This window comes from Micropterus dolomieu, linkage group LG20 (assembly GCF_021292245.1).
Source record: "Micropterus dolomieu isolate WLL.071019.BEF.003 ecotype Adirondacks linkage group LG20, ASM2129224v1, whole genome shotgun sequence".
Taxonomy (NCBI): domain Eukaryota; kingdom Metazoa; phylum Chordata; class Actinopteri; order Centrarchiformes; family Centrarchidae; genus Micropterus; species Micropterus dolomieu.
The window spans coordinates 22,297,858-22,322,136 of NC_060169.1; the positions used below are offsets into that span (position 1 = coordinate 22,297,858).

Sequence of the window (24,279 nt, forward strand, 5' to 3'; positions counted from 1 at the left end):
TACAAAGGTAGCTATAGGGGTAGTTAGCCTTGGGCTCTGCCAGCAAGTATTCTCCTGGTTGCTGGCTTACCTGAAATAAGGCAGGGACATAGCAGCTACAAATTAATGACTGACTGCAGAGGTACACAGGGACACACACAAAGATTTAGATTTACACACACATCCAGCCAAAAACGTATACTCATTCTCATTCAAATACACATAAATACATTCACCGCACACTCCTATGCACCCACATTCTTTCTAGTTGCTATTAGCAACCACATCAGGCCATGTCCCACCTCAGCGAGCTCAGGTGCGCTGGCAGGTTAGAAAGACACAAAGTTTGGCTCTGCAGTAGGGCCAAATTAACATGTGCCAAGTGCCCACATCTACCCAACAAGGTAGAAATAGTATACAGAGAAAGTGCTTTCATTTGTAAAATATGCAAAGCCACAAAATATTTATGAACAAGCAGGAATTATGGTCTTTAAAAATTTGCTTTAGGGATTTCAAAGCTAGTCAGGAACAATACAAACAAACAAATGGCAAGTCCATGCTTCACTGGTGGCTGCTGAATGACAATAAGGAACCAGAATGGCCATCTGTACATATTGCAGGTAAAACCCAAAACAACTTTTACAGGTCCATGAGCAAAAGAAAAAAATCACCATGTCAAAGCAGGTGAATCATTTGCCACTCTCCTCTCCAACCTAATTAAGAGCTGCCAAGTGCCAACTAAAGCTAAATCTGCCCTCTGGCAGCTTATCTACCTCAAACCTGGGAAATATTCAAATTTATTCTAAATATGCCAAATTTTCACTGTCTGAAAAATAAAACCTGATATTGTGGGAGTGCACAGCAACAGTCAAATAGATGGTGGAGTATTACAACATGCTTTCTGGAAGTTCTCATTGGCTTCAATTAAAACTCTATAATAATTTTCTCTAAACTTAACAATTGCTTGTATGTCCAAATGTGTTACTATGACATTTACATTAGAAATAAGCTGTCATCCTTATTAAGTCAATAAAAATCATACCATTTGGGTGTTTTAAACAGCAATATGCATGATTAGAGTTGAATATGATGATACAGTTATAATAAATTATTTGTGGAATTATTGCCACTACTTTTACTATATTGACATAAAAGCATGCAAAACAATTATTCAAACTTCTGAAAGTAACAAAGGATGCAGTCATCAGTTTTGGGTGCACTTTCAGTCCAGTCTGTTGTCCAGTATCAAAGAAAGATACACTCACTCAACAATTTCAGATAAATCAATATTGTTTTTGCATCACATCACTTTCTGACATCTGGAAAAAGTCTGCTTCTGATAGAATATTCTAGTTATTGTGCATGCTGAGAATAGAACAGTAAGCTAAGGCTTCTGTCAAAGTCCTTGGCATAAAATACTGTGTGCACCTTCAGGGTACAAGAAAATAGTCTGGCTTACATTATAAATTTATCAAAGTTCAATTCCGACAGTCCTCCCCTATTTTTGCACCTTAACCATGCCATCCTTAAAATAGACAGGCGCCTGGTGCACTAAAATCTCATACCTGGTGACATCCTGCTGTCCAAGCACAGATAGCCTTGTGAGCACAGGTTGATGGAGCAGCAATGGCTGTTTTTACGCACAGAGATGTATTAGCGCCACAATGAATATTTCCCCCAGTGTTGAATCAGCCCCCATGACCTCTTTTCAAAGTATTCACGTGTACTGACTCAATCACTTGTTCACTCGCTCACTCTCTTTTGAATCAGCACACTCATGCTGGAGCTTACAGACACAAGTTTCAACTGCTTCTGCCTGCTATTTTTATTCAATGAATTGTATGAAACATGTTAATAATTCAGATCTTGTAGTTCTGAATCATTGATGTACATAGATCCTAACCATGTGTTGGCATACTGACCGATACAGGAAGGAAGCGGTTTGTCCCAGACACGTCTGTCCCCGCTAAGACAGGTCAGTGTACTGCTACCATGGAGACTATATCCAGGGTTGCAGGAGTACAAGACAAAAGTGTTGGCATAATGACCGTCGTCCTGGATCTTATAGCCATAACTAGGGACACCTGGTTCCTCGCAGCGCACTAGATCAAAACCTGGAAAGAGACCCACAGACACACATAGAGGGAAACACACACAGACAGGTACACACACACGTAAAGATTAGGTCTTCCTGTTCATGCACAAGACAACATTGCATAAATGAACAGGGTGATTCAGAGCAAGTCTGGACAAGAGGACATAAGGTCATAGTACTCTTCTTGAACACTCATTGCTAATGCTGAAATCCTGTGTGACAGCTGCAGGAAAAGCTATTGGACATTTCAGACTTCATTTCAGATTTCATATGCTTGTTTATATGATATTCAAAAAAAAAATATGGGCATTCTCCCTTTTCTGAAAGGTATCATGATGTGCAGTGAACAGCACAGGCGATTATATTTATGGACAGAAAATGTGGTTCTGTGGAAAAACATCAAATGATAATTTCACATCCCACACAAGCACAAATATACTGTCCACTTGAATGAACACACTGCAAGGGACGTCTGTGTGTTTTGAAGATAACAAAGAACAGGAAAGTTTCCTGCCTTTAAGACAAATGGATAAACAAAGACATGACAATGTCACCAACACATTTTCTATCCCTCAGGTCAGCCTCTTCAAAACAGAATGTCCTCCCTTAGATCAGAAAAATCAGAGTTGAATGAACAATGAACATTGAATCGTATATATATTAGCCCACTTATGACATAACAACTTACTGAAAACTCAATTTTACAACAAGCTTAATGTAACTTCTAAACCACACTGCAAGCGCATATTCTGAATGTACAGTAACATCCATGGACTATAAACAAAATTCTTCTAAAAGCTGAGCTTTTGTCAGTGAAATAATGTCTTTTTGGCAGAGAGTGTTGGTAAAATACTTGATTAGACTGACAGCAATTTCCACCATTCCTCTTGACTGCTGAATGGTGTAATTATATGTAAAACATCACCTGTTATCTGTTATTTCTGGTAGAATTAGGGCACAAACTCAGAATGCAGTCATTGTCCAATCGCAATTTACTCATCCATAAAGACTTGTACACAGCCAGCAACTTTTTAAGTGAGCTGTCTCCACAGTTTTGTGAGGTGTTTCTAAGACTGCCTATTCCTTCCTGCATCCTTTTCAGCAAAACAGATGCATCTCACTTCTGTTGTTGTTAAATGTATGTTAAGTCTTGAACAGAAGTTTGAATTACTATTACTCTATTAATATAGCCTCTCACACTGTGCACTATTAAAGCTGTTCTACTCAGTCCTTGACCTTCCTTACGAAACCTGCCTCTATTCATCGGATGCTTCTCTCTCTCCGTTCCCCTGTTTAAACTTTCTATCAATCTCTCTTATCTATCCATCAGCTCATCCATTGTAGCAGAACTTTGCAGAAGGTGTCACCTTCTCCAGTTTAATGACTTGCAGATTAACGGCTGTGTAATGGTTTGACTGACATACCGAGCATCCATCTTGTATCCATCTACCTTCATCCATTCGCCCCTCTGTCCAGCCGCTCTTCCACTCCAGATGCGTCACTTTCTCACCTTCTTTTAATGACTTGCAGATAAATGCTCTTCTAATAGCCTCTTTGACTTACACAGCAGCTGGTCTTGCCTTCTTAAGAGATTCGCCTTTAACATGTGTATGTGTGTGTTTGTGCGAGAGTGAGTGAGTGGGGGAGGGGGGGCATGTACGTATGTTTCAAGCATTCATATTCACATTTCTGTATGCTTGGTAGACTATTACTACTACTTTAGCACTCTGGCCTCCACCTTCAACAGAAATTGCTTAGAAAAGAGATTGTGGTTCATCTGTCAGAAGTGAAAGAAATAGCTTAGTAATTTGATCAAGGAAAAAATGTCCTCTCTACAGTTTTGTAGTACATGACACATTTTGTATTCTGGTATGTAGCACTCAAGAATCACTTGACTGAGGCACAAGACAGGATATATTTATGAGGGCAATCTAACACAATCACTACCACTTTAATTTTCAATTAGAAACATCTCCTTACAAGGACCCTGAGATACTCAAAATTTTGCAAATTACTGTTTGTGTTTGTGTTTGTGTGTGTATGAGAGAGTGTGTGTGTGTGTGTGTGAGAGAGCTAAAGAGAGGGCACTTTCCTTGGCCATGCTTGAACAAATCATGGCTGTAACAGTAAATATAAAAGACAATCAATTGCTCATTTCTAATCTGTTAATCCTAAATTAAAAACAACTCACTTGTGTATGTGAGGCGGAAGCCCTGACTGGTTCCAGAGGCGTTGCTGTTGAACTCCAGCCACAAGCGATTGGACGTACTATTGATGACATGACCCATCATGTCATCATGTGTGAAGTTGCCAAGGAGACGGGATGAAGTGTTCTCTCCATCGAACGCCTGTCAATCAAAACACAGGAACAGGGCCGCAGAACATGAATACAAACCCAAGCTAAGGGTTTGTGTGGTTTTGTAGAGGTGCGAGTGCATGTCTACCAATGTAAGTAATGAGAATCACACAACATGGGTGCACAGTGCTGCTGACATGGTCCAGGGGGAAAAAACGACTGGCAATGTAATCAGTCTTGAAACCAAAATTGCAGGCCACTGCTGTGTTGCCTATATCTCTCCACTACAACACACGGTGAATCACCAAAAAATACCAATGCAAGCCAGACAAAAAAACTCACTGGGCCACATGAAGAAGCCACTTTGCTTAGCTTTGCATCAGCGTGGACCGTGTGAAGCACCACAAAGATGGAGCCTGAAATATCACATGAAAGTTGCTGAGGTCACAAGTGAGTTGTTAAGAGACTCAACAACAGTCAGCTGAAATGATGAAGCCTCCCATTTATTATGATAAACCATCAATATGTTTATAAAACAATTCAGAGTGTAAAGAAACAAAATGTTTAGAGGTTTCATGGTTGGTAAATAAAGTGGTAACCTTACAACTTGAAGTGGTGGAGTGAGAATTTAGAATTTTGCAGTTTAATCATTGTCTAGCACCTGTGGGAAGCAATAGATTTAAGTATCACTTTAATTTGTACATTAGCAGAGGGGATATTGCTGCCCTCAATAAAAAATAAAAGTAGCTTATTCACAGTTGAGCTTGTCTCCAGCTGTGATAAGTGTTCCAAATTTTGTTTATATTTTTAAAAATGATGCTAAAGTGGATTCATTTTAACAGAGAAAACTATTAAAGTAATACAGAGTGTTTCCTAGAAACACCAACAAAAGCTATAAGTCTCAGAATGCATATCATCTACTGCTAACTAACTTAGTCCAAAACAGAAAATCAGTTTATGTGTGTGTGTGTGTGTGTGTGTGTGTGTGTGTGTGTGATTCGGTTTGAGAGGCTGTAATGCATATTAGAGGAGGTGAAAATAGGAGGAGAGTAAAGTGTGAAGACAGAAAACAACACAAAACACCATTGGGCTGGTAGCACAAACAGGAGACAAAACAGCTGGAAGTTCAATTTCAAATGAGCGCTGCGAGACAAGTAGCTGTGGAGGGTGGAGTATTGACTGCCAGAGAGAACTATGCAACTTGGCAACACAAGAAAGTTGAGCAGAGTTTAACATCATACGCCATCAAAGTGTAACAGTGTCCAGCTGAAAGGCTGATGTGCACACATTTAGCTAGCACAGTTAACAGATTACGTTTGCTGTTTGGAACTAAAGTAAGCTAACACAGATCCATACAACAAAACAAATGGCGCAAGCAACAGATCCAAACTGTGTATTTAGCCATATTTCGGAGGAGTTTGCAGCATACTGTGCATACAGATAGAGAGCAGAGTATTGGATTATCCAGCAGAAGAGTTTAGAGAAATGTATTATATATATACACAATTTCAAGTGGTAATTATGTGATACTGAGGCACTAGTTTATTTTGGAGTCTGCTTTCTGCCGTCTAGTGGTCAAAACTGTGTGAATGCATCTTTAATGTGAACAGTAGAGAAGTAGTAGTTTGGGAACTACTTTTGACTGCAGTTTGAAGGGGAGAATTAGGACTCTGAAGTACCTCATAATATCATCTCACAGCTGGGATATAAATGTGAACTGCTCATGCTTATATATGGCAGCCGCGGACATTTCCACAGATTGGTGGTGACAAGTCTGCAGGTGGCAGGAATGCCAAAGAAATGGGTTAAGGCTGTTCTATCTCGACAAGTATGGCCAGTGAGAGGAGACACCTCTATGGGAAGCCAAAGTAGGAGTTACAGAATGTTGTGTGTGGTTGTGATGGAAAGCATACATAGGAAGAAGAGAGACATGGGACAGTGTAAAAAAGAGCAAAAGCTTTATAAAAAATAAAGAACGGCATCACAGTCTGTATCTGTAGCACACTCCTCTAAACTTAATTTCCTTCCCTGTTCCTCTCTCCCCAACCCCTCCTGTTCTATCCATCCGTGTTCCCCAGTTTTGCACCTTTCTATCTTGCTTTTCTGTTTCTCCCTTGCTTTCTTTCCATCCTTCTTTCCTCCTCCCTCTGTTTCAGTAAGACTCAGTATGGTTAATGAAAAGCCCTGTGGCTCATAAATCAACATGTCACCATCTGCCACCCCCCCTCTTTCTGTCTGTCTGACTCTCTCGTTCTCGCTTGCTCTCCTACCACCTCCATTTTCATAGAACAATTCCTGCGCACCCCCACATTGTTTCTTTTTCATCCCCTCTTTTTCCTTCAGGGCTGGAGTACACTGGAGTAAATTTGGTCAAGCACTATATTAGAGGACATTTTTGGGGCAAATTGAGCTGGGTTAGCCCTTTCTTTAACGGTACCAAGGCGAAAACTTAGCCAATAGCAAAAGGAATTGTAATGAGCTGGTTCATATGTTACAGGAGATTTGAGCCTAAAGCTTGCTGGAACTGTCAAACAAATGGTTTGTGTTCAGCTGCAGTAACAGGCATTAGCTCCATTACGGTTAGCCTGGGGAGTGGCATGCTAATTGCCAGCCTAAGTGGCACTTTGGGGCTTCTCTTGCAGTTCATTATAGTTTGCACTATGCTTTCTGCTAATTCTTCAGGAAAGTTATGATTAACAGAAATGTTGTACATTACTAGGCATTACCCTTATAAAAGCTCATTTCTATAGCATCACACAAGATGACTATAGTACAGACAATTTCATCACATCAAGCACCTGCTTTCTGTTGCATAATTATTACTTGTTTTACTTTTACGCAATGAATTTTTGACTATACACTATATTTTTAAAATGATGGATGCTCAGGTGGAAAAGTGCCACTACTGCTTGATTTTACAGGGTTTTTAGTACATAATTTATGAGACTAAAGGTCAATAGCCCTGCTACAGCTGCAGCCTCATTTAGCTGTTATGCCCATTCCACACAAAAAAGAAAAAACTTTGGATTTATGAAAATGGAGAGACACCTTAGTTATCCTTACCACTAGTGTGGCAAAAATGTAAAAGTATAGCCTGAGAGTTTAGCAAAGGACACATTATCTAGCTCAAAAGTATTTATACTCCAGTGAACAATAGTTTTAATTAATTTAGATCAACGTATTAATTACACCCTTTTTTTTTTAAATCTGGAGAGGTCTCTGTATGCACTTTGCAAAAGATACAGATAAAAACTGATAACTATGCACATTCAAAGGAATTTTAGGCATTTTAAAAATTTGTTCCTTTTCCAATTGTATACATTTAATCATTCCAGCAGTGTGTGTGCACAGACTTACTTTTCATCTAATTTTAAAAGTTATTGTTATCAGACATTTACGATCGCAAGCACCAAAATTCGAATATTGTTATATGCCCTATGTAGAATGTGATGCCCCATTCTTGCAATCAGTCTGGGAGCCTTCCATTACTTTTTGATTGGTATGTTAGCATCCAGTGCATCCTCATTAACTTTTGTGATCTGGAGTCATTCTCTGTATTCTGTTCCTCTGTTCTGTTATTTTCTGATAAGGAATCAATTTATTACAGTAAATACTATGTCAAATGCCTCATGAAGAACACATTCATAGTGAACAAGAGCAAATGCCTTCCTTTGCTCTCTTCTTGGTAGTTGAATAATTTTGTTGAATTGAGACAATGACATAATTGGGGGGGGGGGGGGGGGGGGGTATGGTGTAAAGCATTCAGAATTCAAGCTGTGATAGAATATATTGTGTAAGAAATATTTAAGCATGTTTAGATACGTTAACCATCTTCGTGTGAATTTCCTTTCCTTCAAGGGGATTTAGATTTACTTAATACTTATTCCACTGGGGATATTTCCACCTTTTACAATCACGTTATTTCTCTCTAAAAGTCAGGGAGAACCCTACTAATACAATCTAACCACAGACAGGCTCAGTCAATGCTCTAGGCCTAATACTGATAATACACTCTAACCACATAGTGGCTTAACCATGCCCACAGGCCTAATACCGCTAAGAGACATTGTGAATAGAAAACGTCTTAGGTGATGTCTGACAGCGTCAAGACTGTAAAACAGCTCGCACAGCTGCTCCTAACTGACACTGAAGTGGGCACACGTACCCGGGAGAGGACTTACGCAATTATGAGCCTTGGGAACATCTGTAATTCTCTTTGTAGTTCAGACGTACACAAGCACGCACATCCAACTTTATAATATGTAAACACTTCAATGATTTCCTTATATACACATTGTGACAACTTACAATGTGTGGGGACACCAGCAGACTGAAAAGAACCATAATAACACATTGCAGATCAAGCTTGTATCGCTTGAAGTGCATCTCGCCAAATTACAGCTGACATTGCACACATGATCAATCAAAATGGTATTTTTTTGCAACAAAAAAGGCACTGAAGGTTGGGGCATTTGTTCAAACACAAATAATTTTGGCTTCAGTCATGTGATACTAGCTGGCATAGAGGCAGTTTTACACATTGTGTGAATAATACATTTCTCTTCTATTCTATTACATTCTGTTATATATGAAGAACAAAATTATAAACGCAACACTTCTGTTTTTGCCCCCATTCATCATGAGCTGAACTCACTATGTACTCTATGTGTCTTTGCCGAGACAATCCATCCACCTCACAGGTGTGGCATATCAAGATGCTGACCAGACAGCATGGGTAGTGCACAGGTGTGCCTTAGGCTGGCCACAATAAAAGACCACAAACACATGATAATCTTTTCAAGCATATTTGTGTCAGAGTATATACAACTTTGCATTTAGACAGCTTTTGGTTATGACTATAATCCTGTGTGTGCATCGTGTGTGTACCTGTAAATAAATTATGCGTTTACGGATTTCATACTACCTGATTGGTAAAAGCTTGTCAAGTGTGTGCGCATACCTTGAGATAGTCTCCATCTTGCAGTGAGAAGCTCTCAGCTTTCAGCCTGATTCCTTTGCCATTTTCTGTAGTGATGCGGTAGATGCACTCATGGTTGTTATCGTAGTTGGAGGGGAAGTTAGGTGAGAGGAGAACGCCTTCTGGTCCTAGTGAGGAGGCTCCACACTCCGCTACAGAAAAAGAATAAAGGGGGCATGAACAGCGTGGATCAAAATCACATCATTTCTACCTATTTAAGTTTAAGCAGTCAACTAGCTTGCTGTGGACAACTCTACATGAATAAGTGAGATAAGAGGAAAGGTACATATTCAATATGACCACAAACCTTATTCAACTCAGCAGACACGATAACAGTAATGATGATGCAGTATAACAAAGCTTAAAGCACTAAAATGTCCTTTAAAAAAGACAATAAAACCAAGGATGATGAACAGCAAAACACATTCAAAAGAAAAGCAATTAAGCGCAAACTGCCAGAGATTAAAAAGAGGGCAAAATGAAAAACATGCATAAAAGCACGTCTAGATCAGTTTGTTAGAAAAAAGTGATTCATAGAAATTATACAGAATTATCTAGCCTATCAAAGTTTAGGAATTCAAATAAGTAGTATTTGTGCAAATAGGGTTTTGTCATATGTAAATGAGGAGAGGAGAAAAGAGGGGAGAGTGTGGAACTATATTGAACTCAAAACGAGATGCAGTGTTTATCAAATTTTCTGTAGTTTTTTAAAATTATGATAAGGAGCATAAATTCAACAATGCTACAAGCATTGCTTCAGAAAATGTTTTGAAAGTAAAGACAGTGTACAATACTACTAGTATACTATACTACAATAGAGAATAGAGGATAGTGAAGCAGGAGAAGAAATGGATGGACAGAGAGCTTGAAGCCGGAAGAAAAGAAAATAATCTGGCAGATGAACCAAGACAGACAAGGGCCTTTTGAAAATATGCCGAGAGAAATTAGAAAAGGGAAAAGGGGAGTAACAAAAGACACAGTATTAACACTTTTCATATAGCAGCTAATGCCATAATTATCTACCCGAGGACTGTCTAAATACAGAGGGAGAGGAAGAGACACAGTTACAAAGTTAGAAAGAGAGAGACAGAGAGCTAAAGAGAGGCACATTTGAAAAGAAAAAGAGGGAGACAAACCCAGTGAACGGTGCCAGCTGCTGTTGCTCACTTTCCTCTTAGTCAGGCCTGATCTCTTGACAGATAATGCTATTATAGCATTTTCAGTCTGCTCTTTTTGGGGCTTGAAATTACCAGCAGCCACCAGTCAGACTCTCATAAATTACCAACAGCATCCAAGGAAACGCTGATACTCATCAAATACCAGCAAATTACAACCTGCTAACGGCCAAATCCTAGCAAATAAAACCAGCTGTCAACCAGTCAAATAATAGTAAATTATCATTGTGTCAGCAATAAAACACTGGTGAATTACAACCAGGAAAATGCTGATACTTTACCTCCACACCTATTCATATGGTGAAGATGATCATTTGAAAGTTCTATTTTACAAGCTGACAGTTTTGTTCACAGAACATAAACCACTCCAAAGCTATAAATGTTGAATGCAGAAATACTTTTGAAAGGCTTGTTACTATTTACTATAATGTTGTATAAGGAAAGAATACAGTATAATTTACCCAAAACTCTATACAACTATATGTCTAAAACTACAGGCTGAATGTTAAAAATATTTCTATTTATTTATTTCATAATCTTGATTTGTGTAGACACTACACTGTCTGCTCGACTGTCTTACCGATACATCGTGGTAATGTGTTGCTCCAAACCCGCCTGCCTCCCCCCAGACAAGTGATTTTGCTGTCTCCCTCAAGTCGGTAGCCATTGAAACAAGAGAAGGCCAGCGAGTCGCCAACTCGAAATCTGAATCCCATCCTTCTGCTGAATGCCGGAACGCCGGGATCCTCACATGGCTCTAAGTCGTATTCTGTAGATCCGGGACAAATAAATAACATTGTCAGGAGTCATTATAAAAAGAACAAAGTAGTGCAAAAAGTACAAGAATGTGTGAAAGTTGTTAGTCAGCCAAGACTAGGTGATATAAGGTAAACAGAAAGAAAGTAATTACATTTTTAAAAAACTGGGCTCAGGAAATGTTCAAAGGAAAAGGATAAAGACAAACTGATCTGGTTAACTGCTCCACCTCTGTTAACAAGCAGCACATAGCGTCTTCCCTAAACTTTTCTATGGGACCTTCTATGACTATCACACATGCCGTGGATGAAACAGTCCCCATCAGGGCTAAGAGTGCAGTATTTTAATGTTTTAAAGTCTGTCACAATAATTATACAATGTCAATCAGCCTAAAAAGGCATACATTTTTAATTATAACTTATCGGTGACAGTTTGGCTAAGGGTCTTCAAATTACAAACCCTTTTTTGTCAACTGTTTCTCCAGTTGCTGCTCTCTGCCTTTGTAAAGCAGCACAATGTACCATATTAGCAGATAAAATATAACTAAATAAGACTGTTCCTGTTCCTGTGTAAATAATATCTCTTCCGCCTTTCAATCAGATCTGAAGAGTTAGGCCTATGTTTGGATAAAAAGGGAATCTTGTAAAGAGAGTTAAACAGTCTGATTTACTGTCCGTTACATTCACATTAACAAAAAGTTTCTGTTCCAGTGTTCTTACCTGAGAAAGTAATATTGAAGCCTTCATAACTCATGGAAAAATCCGATATGAAACGTAGCTGAGCGCTGAAGTTCCCATAGAGTCCTGCTTTGACACTAGGGGGCAGCACTGAGCCAGTGAGTCGAACTACTGGAACCTGGAAATTGCTGTCCTCAGTGATGGAAAGGTAGTCATGGTTCTCCTCCAGATGGAAAGTGTGGAAAACCAGATGGACTCCTGGAAATTCACGGATGAATGGATGGGTGGAGGAACAGATGAATGGATAGATGGATGAATGGATGAATGGATAGACAGTCACGGATACATTAATGGCAGAAACACAGAAACCAAACCAGAAACACATACACACATATCTCAACATATAGAGTGTAAATACACAAGAGTCTTCAAAATGTGCAAATAAACATGTTTATTAACATACGAAGAAAAAAAACCTGAACAAATTAATGGGTGTTTCTATTATGTCTGTGTATACCATATGTGTTCTTACCTTTCCCATGAGACACCTCTATAGTCCAGGTGCAGTTAAGCGAATTGGGGTAGAAGTCAGGAAAGCCAGGAGACAGAATTGTTCCCATTTTACCGTAGACATAGCCTCCACAAAGAGCTACAGAGAGAAAGCGACAGACAGAGAAGGGTAGAAAAGAAAGGTAGAATAATTTCTATTTTATAAATGTACAATCTCAGGTAAAGAAAAAACTAAAGACATTTTGAAAAATGAGCTCACCGCATAAGGATAGGTATCTTTGCTCTAAATGTCCAAACTAAATTAATGGACTGGAATTAAACCACATTTGGCTTTTTTTTTTCTGCAGACTCGCAAATTCCAAATTTTGAGCAAATGCATTTATTCTTAAGCCTGCAATAACATATTTTTCTGGCAACTTGAATGCACTGGAAGCAAGCTGTGAACACATCATTGACATATGATCCCCAGTTGAAATGGACTGTGTCGTTGCCTATCTACACATTCAGAAGTTACAGAGTAACACTAGTATAAAATTTGAGTCGTGTTTCCGGCAACCTGGCACCAGTCCAATATTCACTCTCTTTTATCTCTGTTTTCGGTCTCCACCAACTCCTGAGAGAAATATCTAGCTCTTAAGCTCCTGAATGCTTCACTATGTTCACCAGCTAGTCGTTAATTGTTCCTGTCTGATGTTTGGTGCTGAACAAGAACTGTATAGTGTTTTTGTTTAGCTGTATTACCAACAACAGATGCCTGCTAACAGTGAAACAGTAAAAGTGTGGGCCGGTCAGCTAAATAATGTGCTTAAACCAAGAGGGAATCTCTGGATCTGAAAAGTTAAGCCAATGTGGAAGTACCTTAAACCAGCATTATTTCTAAGGGCCAGCAGGGGGTGACTCCAGTGGTTGCAAAAAGATGTCAGATTACATTGGAGACTCTGACAATGACTGTACTTCTCAATTGATTTATTACCTCAGTAAACATTTTCCTGGTGAGCTTGTGGTCTCAGTTTCTAGTTTCAAGTCTTCTTCAATGCAGCATGATGTTCATTTTGTTAATTATGGTCTCATTTAGAGTAAAATAAATGATGAAATAGGATTTACAGCGTGGCTACCTTGCGATTGACAAGTCGCTACCATGGCATAAAGCAGCTGAAGATGCAGCTTCTACATACAGCTACAGAGAGAGAAATAGAAATGCACTTAACGTAGAGAGAAAAAAATAGAGCAGGAAGAATGTGACTGACAATAAGAGTGGTTTGTTGAAAAAGAAAGCGCGTGTGTGTGTGTGTGTCACCTAGCCTCCACACAGAGTCGGATGACTGATATGGAACAGGACAAATTCATTTGGGAAAGAGCAGAATTGAAAAAACTGTAGTAATGTAATCCAGAGTAAAAGATGACTTTCAGTGCATTAGAGACTGTTGAACTAAGATAATATATTGACTCATTGTTTCTCTGCATAACTGTGCATCCATCCCTTTTAATTCTCTTCATCTCAATTCAGTTAAATTTCATTCAATTAAAGTTCTTCAAGGTGCTTGACTGTCATGGAAATAAATAAAAATGTTTTTCTCACCTATGAGAAACACACCCAGATTATAAACTGAATTAGAGACAATAAAACATTTTTTTCTACATGTCCCTTCTTTCTCGTTGTTATTGGTTTAGATATATTTTGTTGCACAAAAGTCCCCTTTAGCTCTTAAAATAAACAGTGTGATGATTAATTTGGCAAAAGGTTCATAAAATGACAATTTATTATTTAAAATGTTTAAAGACTGATGTCGAAGCTTCTCTTATTTCTTTAAACCGCAGCTATTCCAGTGTGTGTTTGTAGAGAGCTTCTGTGTCTCCGCCGCTCCACCCCTATCTCTCTGTCTATCAATGTCTTTCCCTCCATCTCGTTCCATATCATATTTCAACAGAGCTGGAGTTGAGTAGCTGTGATGAGAGCCACTCTCCCCCTCTCTCTCTGACTAGCCATCTTTTGTGCGTTGTGGTAACCAGCAGTAGTTTTTCCACACTCCCATCAGGATTCAGCTAAAACTAGGACACTGTCTGACTAAATGACCCTTGTTGAGGGAGGCATGTGTGCGTGTCTGACTTTAGCCATTGTGTGCGCGAGTGAATAGTGTGTATGAATGATCTATCTGTGAGAAGATAGAGACAGATTGTTAATGTGTGTGTGTGTGGTGTGTGTGTGTGTGTGTGTGTGTGTGTGTGTGTGTGTGTGTGTGTGTGTGTGATGAGAGAGAGAAAGAAAGTGTGAGCTGTATAAAGATGCAAGAAAAAGAAAATAATAAGACAGAAAGAAAGACTATTTATGAGTCTAACAAAAAGATGCCTTCAATGTTGAGAACAGAAGCAACAGACTGCATGATGAAAGAAAAGCAGATGCAGAAAGATATAGCCTGTTTTTCAGAGAGGGGAGAGGTAAATAAAGTATACCAGACTTCAGCTAAATTCCTCCTCCTCTTCCTGCCTCCAATGTTATCTTTATCTTTAATTATTTCCTTCTTAAAGGATGCCATGCCATTTTTTTATAAAAGGGATACTGTGACTTTGGTCACTTCTAACAAGTTGTCGTCTTGGCACTAACTGCGAGCTTTAAAATATCACAGCACACCTTCAATATTCTCCCTGACACATAAAAGAGCAGCCAGTGTTCTATATTATCTGTTTGGCAATTTAGCTGACCTGCAGGAATAAGATGAGCAGTTTGGGTCTAACAAACAGTGTGGCATTACTGAAAGAGAATGGTCTCTGCACACCTGCAGGAGGACTACCTGTCATTTTATTTTTTTATTTTAGACAAATATTGTCAAAATAATGAATTTTGGTGGCTGTGTAATGCATTGTGTATGGTGTAGAAAAAGGTTAGGCTTTTCATGTTAAAATGTTAACTCTTCCTCTGAGACTATACTATAAATAAGAGTTTTGGCGTTAATGTATGTGTATGAGTTAATTTGAGTATGGCTGTGGGAGTTTTTAAAGATGATTTCATTTCTGCTATAAATTGAGAGACATGTCTAAGCCCTTTCTCCAGTTTGCAGGTTTTCTCTGTGTTTTCGTGCATTTGCTCTGGCCCGAAGCTCTGACACATGCAAATAAGGTGACCTGGACATATGGAATTGTCAGTAGGTAAGAAAAGAGTCAAGTAACAGAGCAGATAAAGACAATGGCGATCTGAAAAATCAAAACTAACATGTTAAAACATACTTTAATATAATAATATAATTTGCCCCAGGATCTTCTCTAAAACATATTACTTTGGTCAAGATTTCCACCCTGTTTTAGAAAAGAGGCATTCTGAAATAATGTGTCTTGCAATGTAACAGCTGTCAAATTGTAAGACACATGAGATGGCATGCTTGGCAGAAAATTGAAAATGTCAAAGCAGCCGTTTAAAACTGCTTATGTTACATGGCTGATACTGTGAGGTAGATTGCTTTGGTATGAACTCACTCCCAAGTTGAGACATTCTGATGTTGGCTTTCAAATTGGATTCTTTTCAATCGGCAGATCGAATCAGACGCTGTGTATTAATCTCCAGTGAGTTGGAGGCAAAATGCTGAACCAGAAGGTCTGTGAGTATCTGTTTTAGTGGTGCCTGTTGACAATTTCACTGAGGCTGCATGTCCAACTCGGGCCATTGTGGCAGTGTGTACTCTGGATAGTGGAATGATTGTATATATATATCTCCTTGTATGGATGAAACAATTTACTGATGGGTACACTTGCATCAACTATCTCTCCCCATTCTTCTGCCTCTGACTCTTTGGCTCAACCTTCTTCCAGACACTTTACCCTATTCACTCCACATTCCCCGGTGGGACAATGACGTGGACTATAAAACACTCAAGCAGCAAGTGTGCATTGATGAAGACATATCACTTAGCCATATCCTTTACCTAAATGTTGAGATCATGTTGTTTAATGATTTTGTTTATGCGCTGTCAGAATTGTATTGTATGTGGAATATTGCTTGGACCTAATGTTTTTATTTGAACATGTACATTTGTTTGTACTGCGATACTGAAGTCAATAAACAAACTAACTACTACACGTCACTTCACTATCCCCAAACTTATCTCGCACATTACAAACACACAGCTGGTGGCTTGCAAAAGGGAATTGCGAAAAACAATTTCCAATGAGCATGACACTGCTGCAGTACTGGTGACTCTTTGCCAGATTCTGTCTGCTTATTGTCAAATGTAAGCCTGCCTGACAACCATATAAAGTGGCTTCTAACTGCATCTGCCTTGTGTCTTGACTTTGTATTTGGGTTCCAGTACAGTGTTGTGGGTGACTCAGAGTTCAAAGTGACAGCTATCTGGCATTTTAACATCAACTCTGTTACAACAAGTCAGAAGGCAATTTACTTTAAATAATTTTCAAAAGTTATTTAAAAATGTAAATTTTAATATATTTTCAAAAGTTTCTTAAGAGTTTGGTCCAATTTTCTATTTTCCAAAAAAGAGAATAGGACAGAGATCAGGATTATCAGCTTACAGCAAGGAGGTTCTGGGTTTGAACATGCGGAACAATTGAGGCCCGCATGTGTTTCCTTCTGATGCTCCCAAGACATGCATTATGTTAACTGGTGACTCTAAATAGCCCATAGGTGTGAGTGTGAATGGTTTTCTGTCTATATATGGCTGCCCTTTGATAGACTGGAGACCTGTTCAGGGTGCACCGAACCAGAGTTAGTTGGCACAGGTTCAACCCACCTGCAGCTATGAATAATGGAGGGATGGACGGACCTGAAGAAAAGAGCTAAATTAACTGTTTTCCAATGGATGATGCAACTTTATCTTATTCTGCAGTGCTGCATTTATTTCACTAATAACACATTCACATACATAGCATAAATAAAAGATTTTGATGAAAAGGGGTTCCAAATTACCACAATAATAACATGTACCTACACTTTCTTAGCTGCAGTGTTCAGCTGGAAAAATGAAAACGTCACCACTAAAGCTTACATAATCAATCACACACCCTTTTTGTGGTCCAAGGTTAAATTCAGATCAAGATTACTTCATTTGCCAAGCATAAGATTTAGTATAGCTTTCAACATGTGTATTTACAAGTCTCTTTTCAGCTATTTTTTTTGTTTGTTTTAAGCAAAAAGGGGGCTTTGACCGCTGAGGTAAAGGAACAAATTGACCACAGTGACCTGCTGTGCCAGTTTGTATTGGACATCGGTTTTTCTGTTTGTTTGACAGTGTAACTGACTTTAACGTCTCCTTGATGACAACTTTTTCCTGTATTTAGAGGACTTCAAACTCCATTTGATACGTATTCCAGCAAGCGAATGGTTTCCTCAAATTATCTTATTCTTTCTGGAATAAGGTACAAAAAGTTTCAGCCCACTCAAGGTCTTCATCAAGGGGGCGAATGAAAGAAAGATTCTCACCATCACAACTGGGAAGAGCGTGACTCCACTGATGATTCTGCTCGCAAACAATGGGCTCCTGATCACTCAGTGTGTATCCTGGGTCACATGTAAATGAGACACGGGAGCCAATGGAAAAGCTGCTGCCATAGCGACGACCATTGACTGGGATACCGGGATCGAGACAAGAGTCTGACTCCATTTTCACACCTGAAAATCACATCACACAAGCACAAATACCACAGACTCAAGAGGGGGAACGTGTATGTGTGTGTGGGTAATTACACCTTTTTAAGCTGGTTTGAACACCGAGTAAGAAATTATTGATATGTATGAGTTCCTGCAAGCAATCCAGTGTGTGTCTACCAACCATTTCTATCAGTCAGTCAATCAGCCTTACTTTCATATCTGATGCTGAAGCCTGCTGCAGAGCGACTGTTGTCTGTAGTGAACAACAGGAACAGGACGTTGGACGTGGAAATCAGGAAATGAGGTGCTTGAGTGCCGTGGTATTCACCGATCAGGGGAGAGGAGGCTGAGGGGCCATCCCTGATTTCTAGTGTGTCATAGTTGACCTCAGTCTGGAACCTAGACAGACACACAGGCAAAAAAAACAAAAAACAGAAGAACATGTACAATAACCTGGCATACACAAAGATAACATTCATCAGTGTGCAAGGTAACAAAGGCCTGTGTCCAGGAAACCTCAAACACTAGCTAATGTAATGAAACTAAGAGCAAATGTTTGTTTGCAATCAGCAGTAAATTATGTTAAAATAATAAACAGGGTGTTTATGCTGGGAGGGGACACAGCGGCATTGTTCATTTCATTAAAGCCACGCATTGTATGCACAGTCAACAATCAACAACAACAGATTGAAAACCTGTCATGCAATATGCTATGCTAACTTACAAAAGTGGTTGACTCACATTCTAACTGCTTATTTAAATAACTGTGCACTTATATAAACATCACCATGTGCAACTAACTAGCTGAACCATCGACTGACTTGTTATCTCTGCCTGTACTCCAATCTGATTAACTGACTCACTGATTGACTGAGCAATTACCTACAGTAGTGGCTGCAGAGCCCTGAGAACCAGTTGGTTCCTGAGTTCTCCTGGTTATAATTTTAATCATCAAAAACAGTAGGAACTGATTTAGAAAAAGGACATCACATGAAAATAAATGTGTAAAATGCCAACATTCATTCATTCATTATCCAACTCATAAGAATCTGACTACTTTTCTGAGTAAAGTCAAACAAACCATCTCTATACCATAACCGAATCACTTACCTGTCAAAGTGGATCTTCACAGCATGGTCTGGCTGTGCTTCAATCACCCACTGGCAGTTGAGAGAATCTTTATAAAAGGAGGGCCAACCAGGAGACAGCAGAACACCAGTTGGAGCAGTGAGATGGCCTCCACATGGAGCTATGGAAGACACACACACACACAAACACACAAACACACACACACACACACACACAGGAATTAATAATTTTTTCTTGTAGCATGAGCACAATGCCCATATTACATCAAGTTAGCAAATTCATCATCTGCTCTATTTATTTTAGCTAATCCTTTCTGAATTTCTAGATTTCATATATAAACATTTACCTTTTAAAAAATACGCTGTGCCAATCTTGTGCTACAGTAAACAGATTTGAGTTGCTCATGTTTGAAAAAGGGTAAAATAATTATAGCTCGATCGTTTATAGGGGAAATCAAGTATATTTATGTGTCGAATGATGCCAAAAAATGGCTCCTCCTTTGCCTGCAACTCAGAAGGCTGCAGGCGGGAAAGCTGGCACATCAAGAAATTATTTATAGCCAACACTTATGCTCACAATTATGGCACATTAAAATGCAAGAATTCGCTTTAGTTGAGTTTAGATTCCATATCAATAAAAAAATGCTTTATACCTTTATATAAGCTTTGATATTCACCCAGTATGAGCATGAGAAGTCAAGATCTGTGTATTATGCGTTGCTCTTTCTTTAATATATAATTTGCAATGGATTATCTTTCACACTCTTACCAATTCTTCTGTTCTCAAGCAGCTGATACTTTCGCCCTTTGATTGCTCTCGTAACTCCAGATTTTCAGCAAGCTGAAGCATATCACTTCTCTCAATTATTTTTTTTTTTTACCCTGCATGCTGAAGCGGTGGTACTCATGGACGGGATGCACGAGAAAAGGTCCTTCTAGAAATAAAACCTAATTATCCTTCCCTGTCCATACTCCATATTTAATAAGGTGTCAATCCTTTTCCATTTGATTGTCTCCTCCATCCCATTTATTAACAACAGGCAACATATGATAAGGTTATTTAGACACAATCAAGATGGAGGGGATACAAAAAATATATATACAAAAAGTGGTTGCCATTTGCCTTCGGAAAGTGTTGAAATAACACTACATTTACTGTCCTTTTCTTATTACTTCCACATATTAGATTATCTGAACACTATGGATGCAGATCTGTAAATAAGAGTCTGCATTTAATGAATGTGTCTGCCTGAATGAGTTTCAGCAGAACTTGTGCCAATCTCATTTAAGATTATTGTTGAGAGAGACAGACACATGCAAACAGGGTGAATAAGTGTGGGGAGGCTGGACGCTAAAGCAATTAGAAGAGGAAGTTTAAAATTTCTAAGGTGTATAAGCAAATAGTTGAATGTTTTGTCACCTTATATTCAAGCAAGGGAGCATTCCCAGTGATTACTCATTGCTCATACATACAGTAAACAGTGTGTATGTGTGTTTACCTTCACAGCGAGGTACAGCCGCAGACCAAACAACATTTCCATCCTGGATGATGCAAGTCACCTGATCAGATCCCTGGTAATATGATATCAGTGTACTGTATTAAGGTATGTTAATATGTTAAGGTAAGATGAAACTGAAAAGAGCAACATAAATAAGAAATTAGGATAATTACATATAATCATATATTTAGTAGCATTTTACTATTGAGCTAGTACACCTGCTACTCCTACTACTATATCTAATATCAACATGCATGCTAATAATGCCAGTACTGCTAAAACATATCTGTATTTAACTTGTGTGAATAATACCATATTATAGTAGATTCAGACAGATATCTGATTTTTACCTGTGTCCTAATGAATCCTTGATCGCAACGAAAAGCCACAGAGCTGCCCAGCTGAAACTGGTCACCATACCTTTGACCATTGACAGGAACACCTGGATCATGACATTCATTCTGACCAAATGCTACAGAGAGACAACAATGAAAGTAAAGTTAAAATAGGAGCCAATATACATATAAACAAATAAGCTGTATGAAACATAGACAAATTACTTTGGAACTGAATGAGCAGAGAGAAAAAAAAATTTAATTGTTAGAGTGGTTAAGAATACATTTCCTAATTTGATCAATTATTTTTCAATTTGTTTCAAAATCTGAAATTTGAAAGGAAAAATGGCCCTAACAGAAAATAAAAAAGTTTGAAATCTATTGCACCACTGTCAGCGGATGTGACATCTCCACTGATATGAAATTATGGGAATGGAATTATCTTCACATGGATTCAACCCTGTCATGTTTAGCTTATATTATCCCCATTCTAGAGATTAACCTGATCCTACCCAGAGCACACAACCAGTGATTGGACATGTCTCACGTTGATTAGTTACTGATGGAGAGGAAATGAGAGCAGAAAGAGAAAAAGAAGGATAGAGAAATAATCTGTGCAAGAGAGGAAAGGGCAAGTACACAAACCCAACGAATAAGCATAGATATTATACATATTATACATATACCGGCAGATGGCATACATGTGCTTGTGTTCAAATATATATGTAGAGCCACATATACTGCATATAAAGGCCAAAGGCATGCATAGAAAATAACCAGCACATTCATTGACACTCCTGATATAATGAGAAGTGGTGGAAAGGAGTACATACATCTGAGAAAACACACAAAATGACAATACACAAAGTAAAAATAAAATTACACAGTATGTATAAACTCAGATGAGGGATGAGAGAGAGTGTGCCATGAGTGTTTAGGATAAAGGAAATGTGAAACATGGTACCGCGTGATAAGAAAGTTAAACAACTGTGAAGTAGCCAGAGTCAGAGTGAAAGATGGAGATCAACATGATGGATTTAAGAAAATAAGAGAAGAAAATGCAGAAGAATAGGATTGGGAGATAAACAAAGAGAAACAAGGAGATAGATGACCTCTAACTTTAACAACAATATAATGAAAGTCAAAGGGTGATTCAAAGTGACAGCCAGGTGTAGCTTTGTACTGGCAACATGTGCCTTTTTGAGGGGGTGCAGTGAGTATAACATTTTTTCTTGTATCTTGGTTGCTCACCATAGACCAAATGAGTTTGGTGTAATTTTGCAGCTATCGTCACATGCAGCGAGGTCAGCAACGCACTGTGCTGTAGCAATCGCAGTTCATCGTGAACAGTGTGACATTTTGGAGCAGATCGTATAACTGTATTGGTTAAATTTCATAGTGGTGTAAAGAAAATAAGTCTTTGGTTCCCAATGCACTACTCGTTGTGCATAACTGCAGTCTGGTATGTCAAAGTTCCTATTTCTTCTGTTTCTAACATTATTCATATAAATAAATACTGATATATACAAAGTAACAGCCATTGATATTCATATATGCATTAAAATGTTAATAGACCAAATTACTGAAAATTACTCTTTCTTAAGTCCCAATGTAGAATTTATGTGATCAGACATTCAAATTACATTCTCAAAGCATTTCACTGTCAAAAACTATATGTCTGTAGTTAAACATTTGTCTTTCTTTAAGAATATGATTATTTATCTACAGTGTGTTTTTAAGAATGTTGACAATAAACATATTGCATAATATATCCAGGGAAAGAGAAACACAAGAGGATTTCTGTATTTGTACATTTCCTTTGGAAATATTTATAAGTGAAAAAGGACACATGGCATATTATTGCTTCCAATGGTGCATCAAGCCATTCATTTGTGTTAGGATTAGGGTGGGAAAAAATGTTTGCGTTAGGATTAGAGATTGGACTTTTTATATGTTGTGGTATAGGAGAGGCCAAAAAAATCATTTAGTATTTTCATTTGTCAAAAGGCACCTTCCAAGGAAGAGTCGGAGGCAAGGTCATTTGGGAGGCAGTGTGTGAAATGGTGCAAAACCGCATGGAAATCACAGAGAATTAATCAGAATCAGTCATGCAGAACTAGTTCAGCTCAGAGCAGATAAATACACAGGCAGCAGTAGACAGGTTCAGAGTTGACAATGGGACAAACTTAACCAGGTAGAAGCAGTCTAACTCACCACAGATGAAGGGAATGTTAGCATTATTTTTCAGTTCTGGTTAGTTAGTGATGAAAATACATTTTCACCTGAGCCAGTTACTGTATTTCTGTTTTTAATATTTGTGTTTGAATGGTCTTTAATAGATATTATATCCAGAGATAGTAGCTACGCAGATCCTTTAAGGCAGTGCCTGAAACCCTTTCAAATAAACTCCTTATATTTGGAAATTTAGTTGCCTAATTAGCTTCACTAGACAGATGAATGAAAAAAAGAGTTTGTATGTGTTTTCTGTTGTACATTCAGATAACAACTATACTTAGATGACTGATGTAGAATCTACAGTGGGGTTCTCATGTCGTATTCAAACAGAAAACTCACTCCTGAATACTCATCTTGCGCAAGATATCAGCGAGAGTTATAGCCTATTTTATTTTACTATAAAGTGCTGCCAGCACTTCTGTACTTATACCTCACTACCTATAGTGATTCTCTCGATTTGCCAAAATGCCTCATAGCAATGCTTAAGAAAGGGGCATTCACTTATTGCTTTGAATTGCTGGTTACATGCACAGGTGATTATAGTCAACTGACTCTTCTGTTCATCTCCCTACATGATCATACACCAGCTGTATCTTGCAAGAAGCAATTTCTCTTCCATTCTGAGGAAATTACCTAAAAAAGCTGCTGCCCATGTTTACTGCTGTCATTGTAAAACTGTTTAACAATTTTCTGCAATCAAAACTTCATTGTAGCTGTTCTGCGAATATCTGAAAGTGATATCATGCTGACGGTTGACTGGATAACTGCAGGAATAAGGAAAATACACCTAGACACAACAGCACTGGCACACAAATGGCCACACCACATCACAAATAACTATTTAGTTGACTCAGTTGATACATATCTATCTATATATCTATATATAGATGTATATAGATATATATATATAGATATACATTCATACATATATAGCTATGTGACAACACTGAAGAAATGACACTTTGCTACAATGTAAAGTAGTGAACAAACAGCTTGTATAACAGTGTAAATTTGCTGTCCCCTCAAAATAACACATCACACAGCCATTAATATCTAAACCGCT

General features: G+C 38.4%; 1 protein-coding gene across 1 annotated transcript in view; it reads right to left on the minus strand.

The window, feature by feature from the left end:
- The window catches only part of LOC123959318 (CUB and sushi domain-containing protein 1-like), a 364,541-nt gene that overhangs the window by 116,493 nt on the left and 223,769 nt on the right, over positions 1-24,279 (minus strand). The window contains exons 17-27 of the mRNA XM_046033278.1: positions 20,997-21,118; positions 20,647-20,719; positions 19,170-19,308; positions 18,271-18,458; positions 17,892-18,080; positions 12,489-12,605; positions 11,999-12,214; positions 11,104-11,292; positions 9,331-9,500; positions 4,266-4,422; positions 1,902-2,093 (exon numbers count right to left, since the gene is read on the minus strand). Coding sequence (XP_045889234.1) covers positions 1,902-2,093; positions 4,266-4,422; positions 9,331-9,500; positions 11,104-11,292; positions 11,999-12,214; positions 12,489-12,605; positions 17,892-18,080; positions 18,271-18,458; positions 19,170-19,308; positions 20,647-20,719; positions 20,997-21,118 — 1,752 coding nt within the window. The remainder of the gene's footprint in view (positions 1-1,901; positions 2,094-4,265; positions 4,423-9,330; positions 9,501-11,103; positions 11,293-11,998; positions 12,215-12,488; positions 12,606-17,891; positions 18,081-18,270; positions 18,459-19,169; positions 19,309-20,646; positions 20,720-20,996; positions 21,119-24,279) is intronic.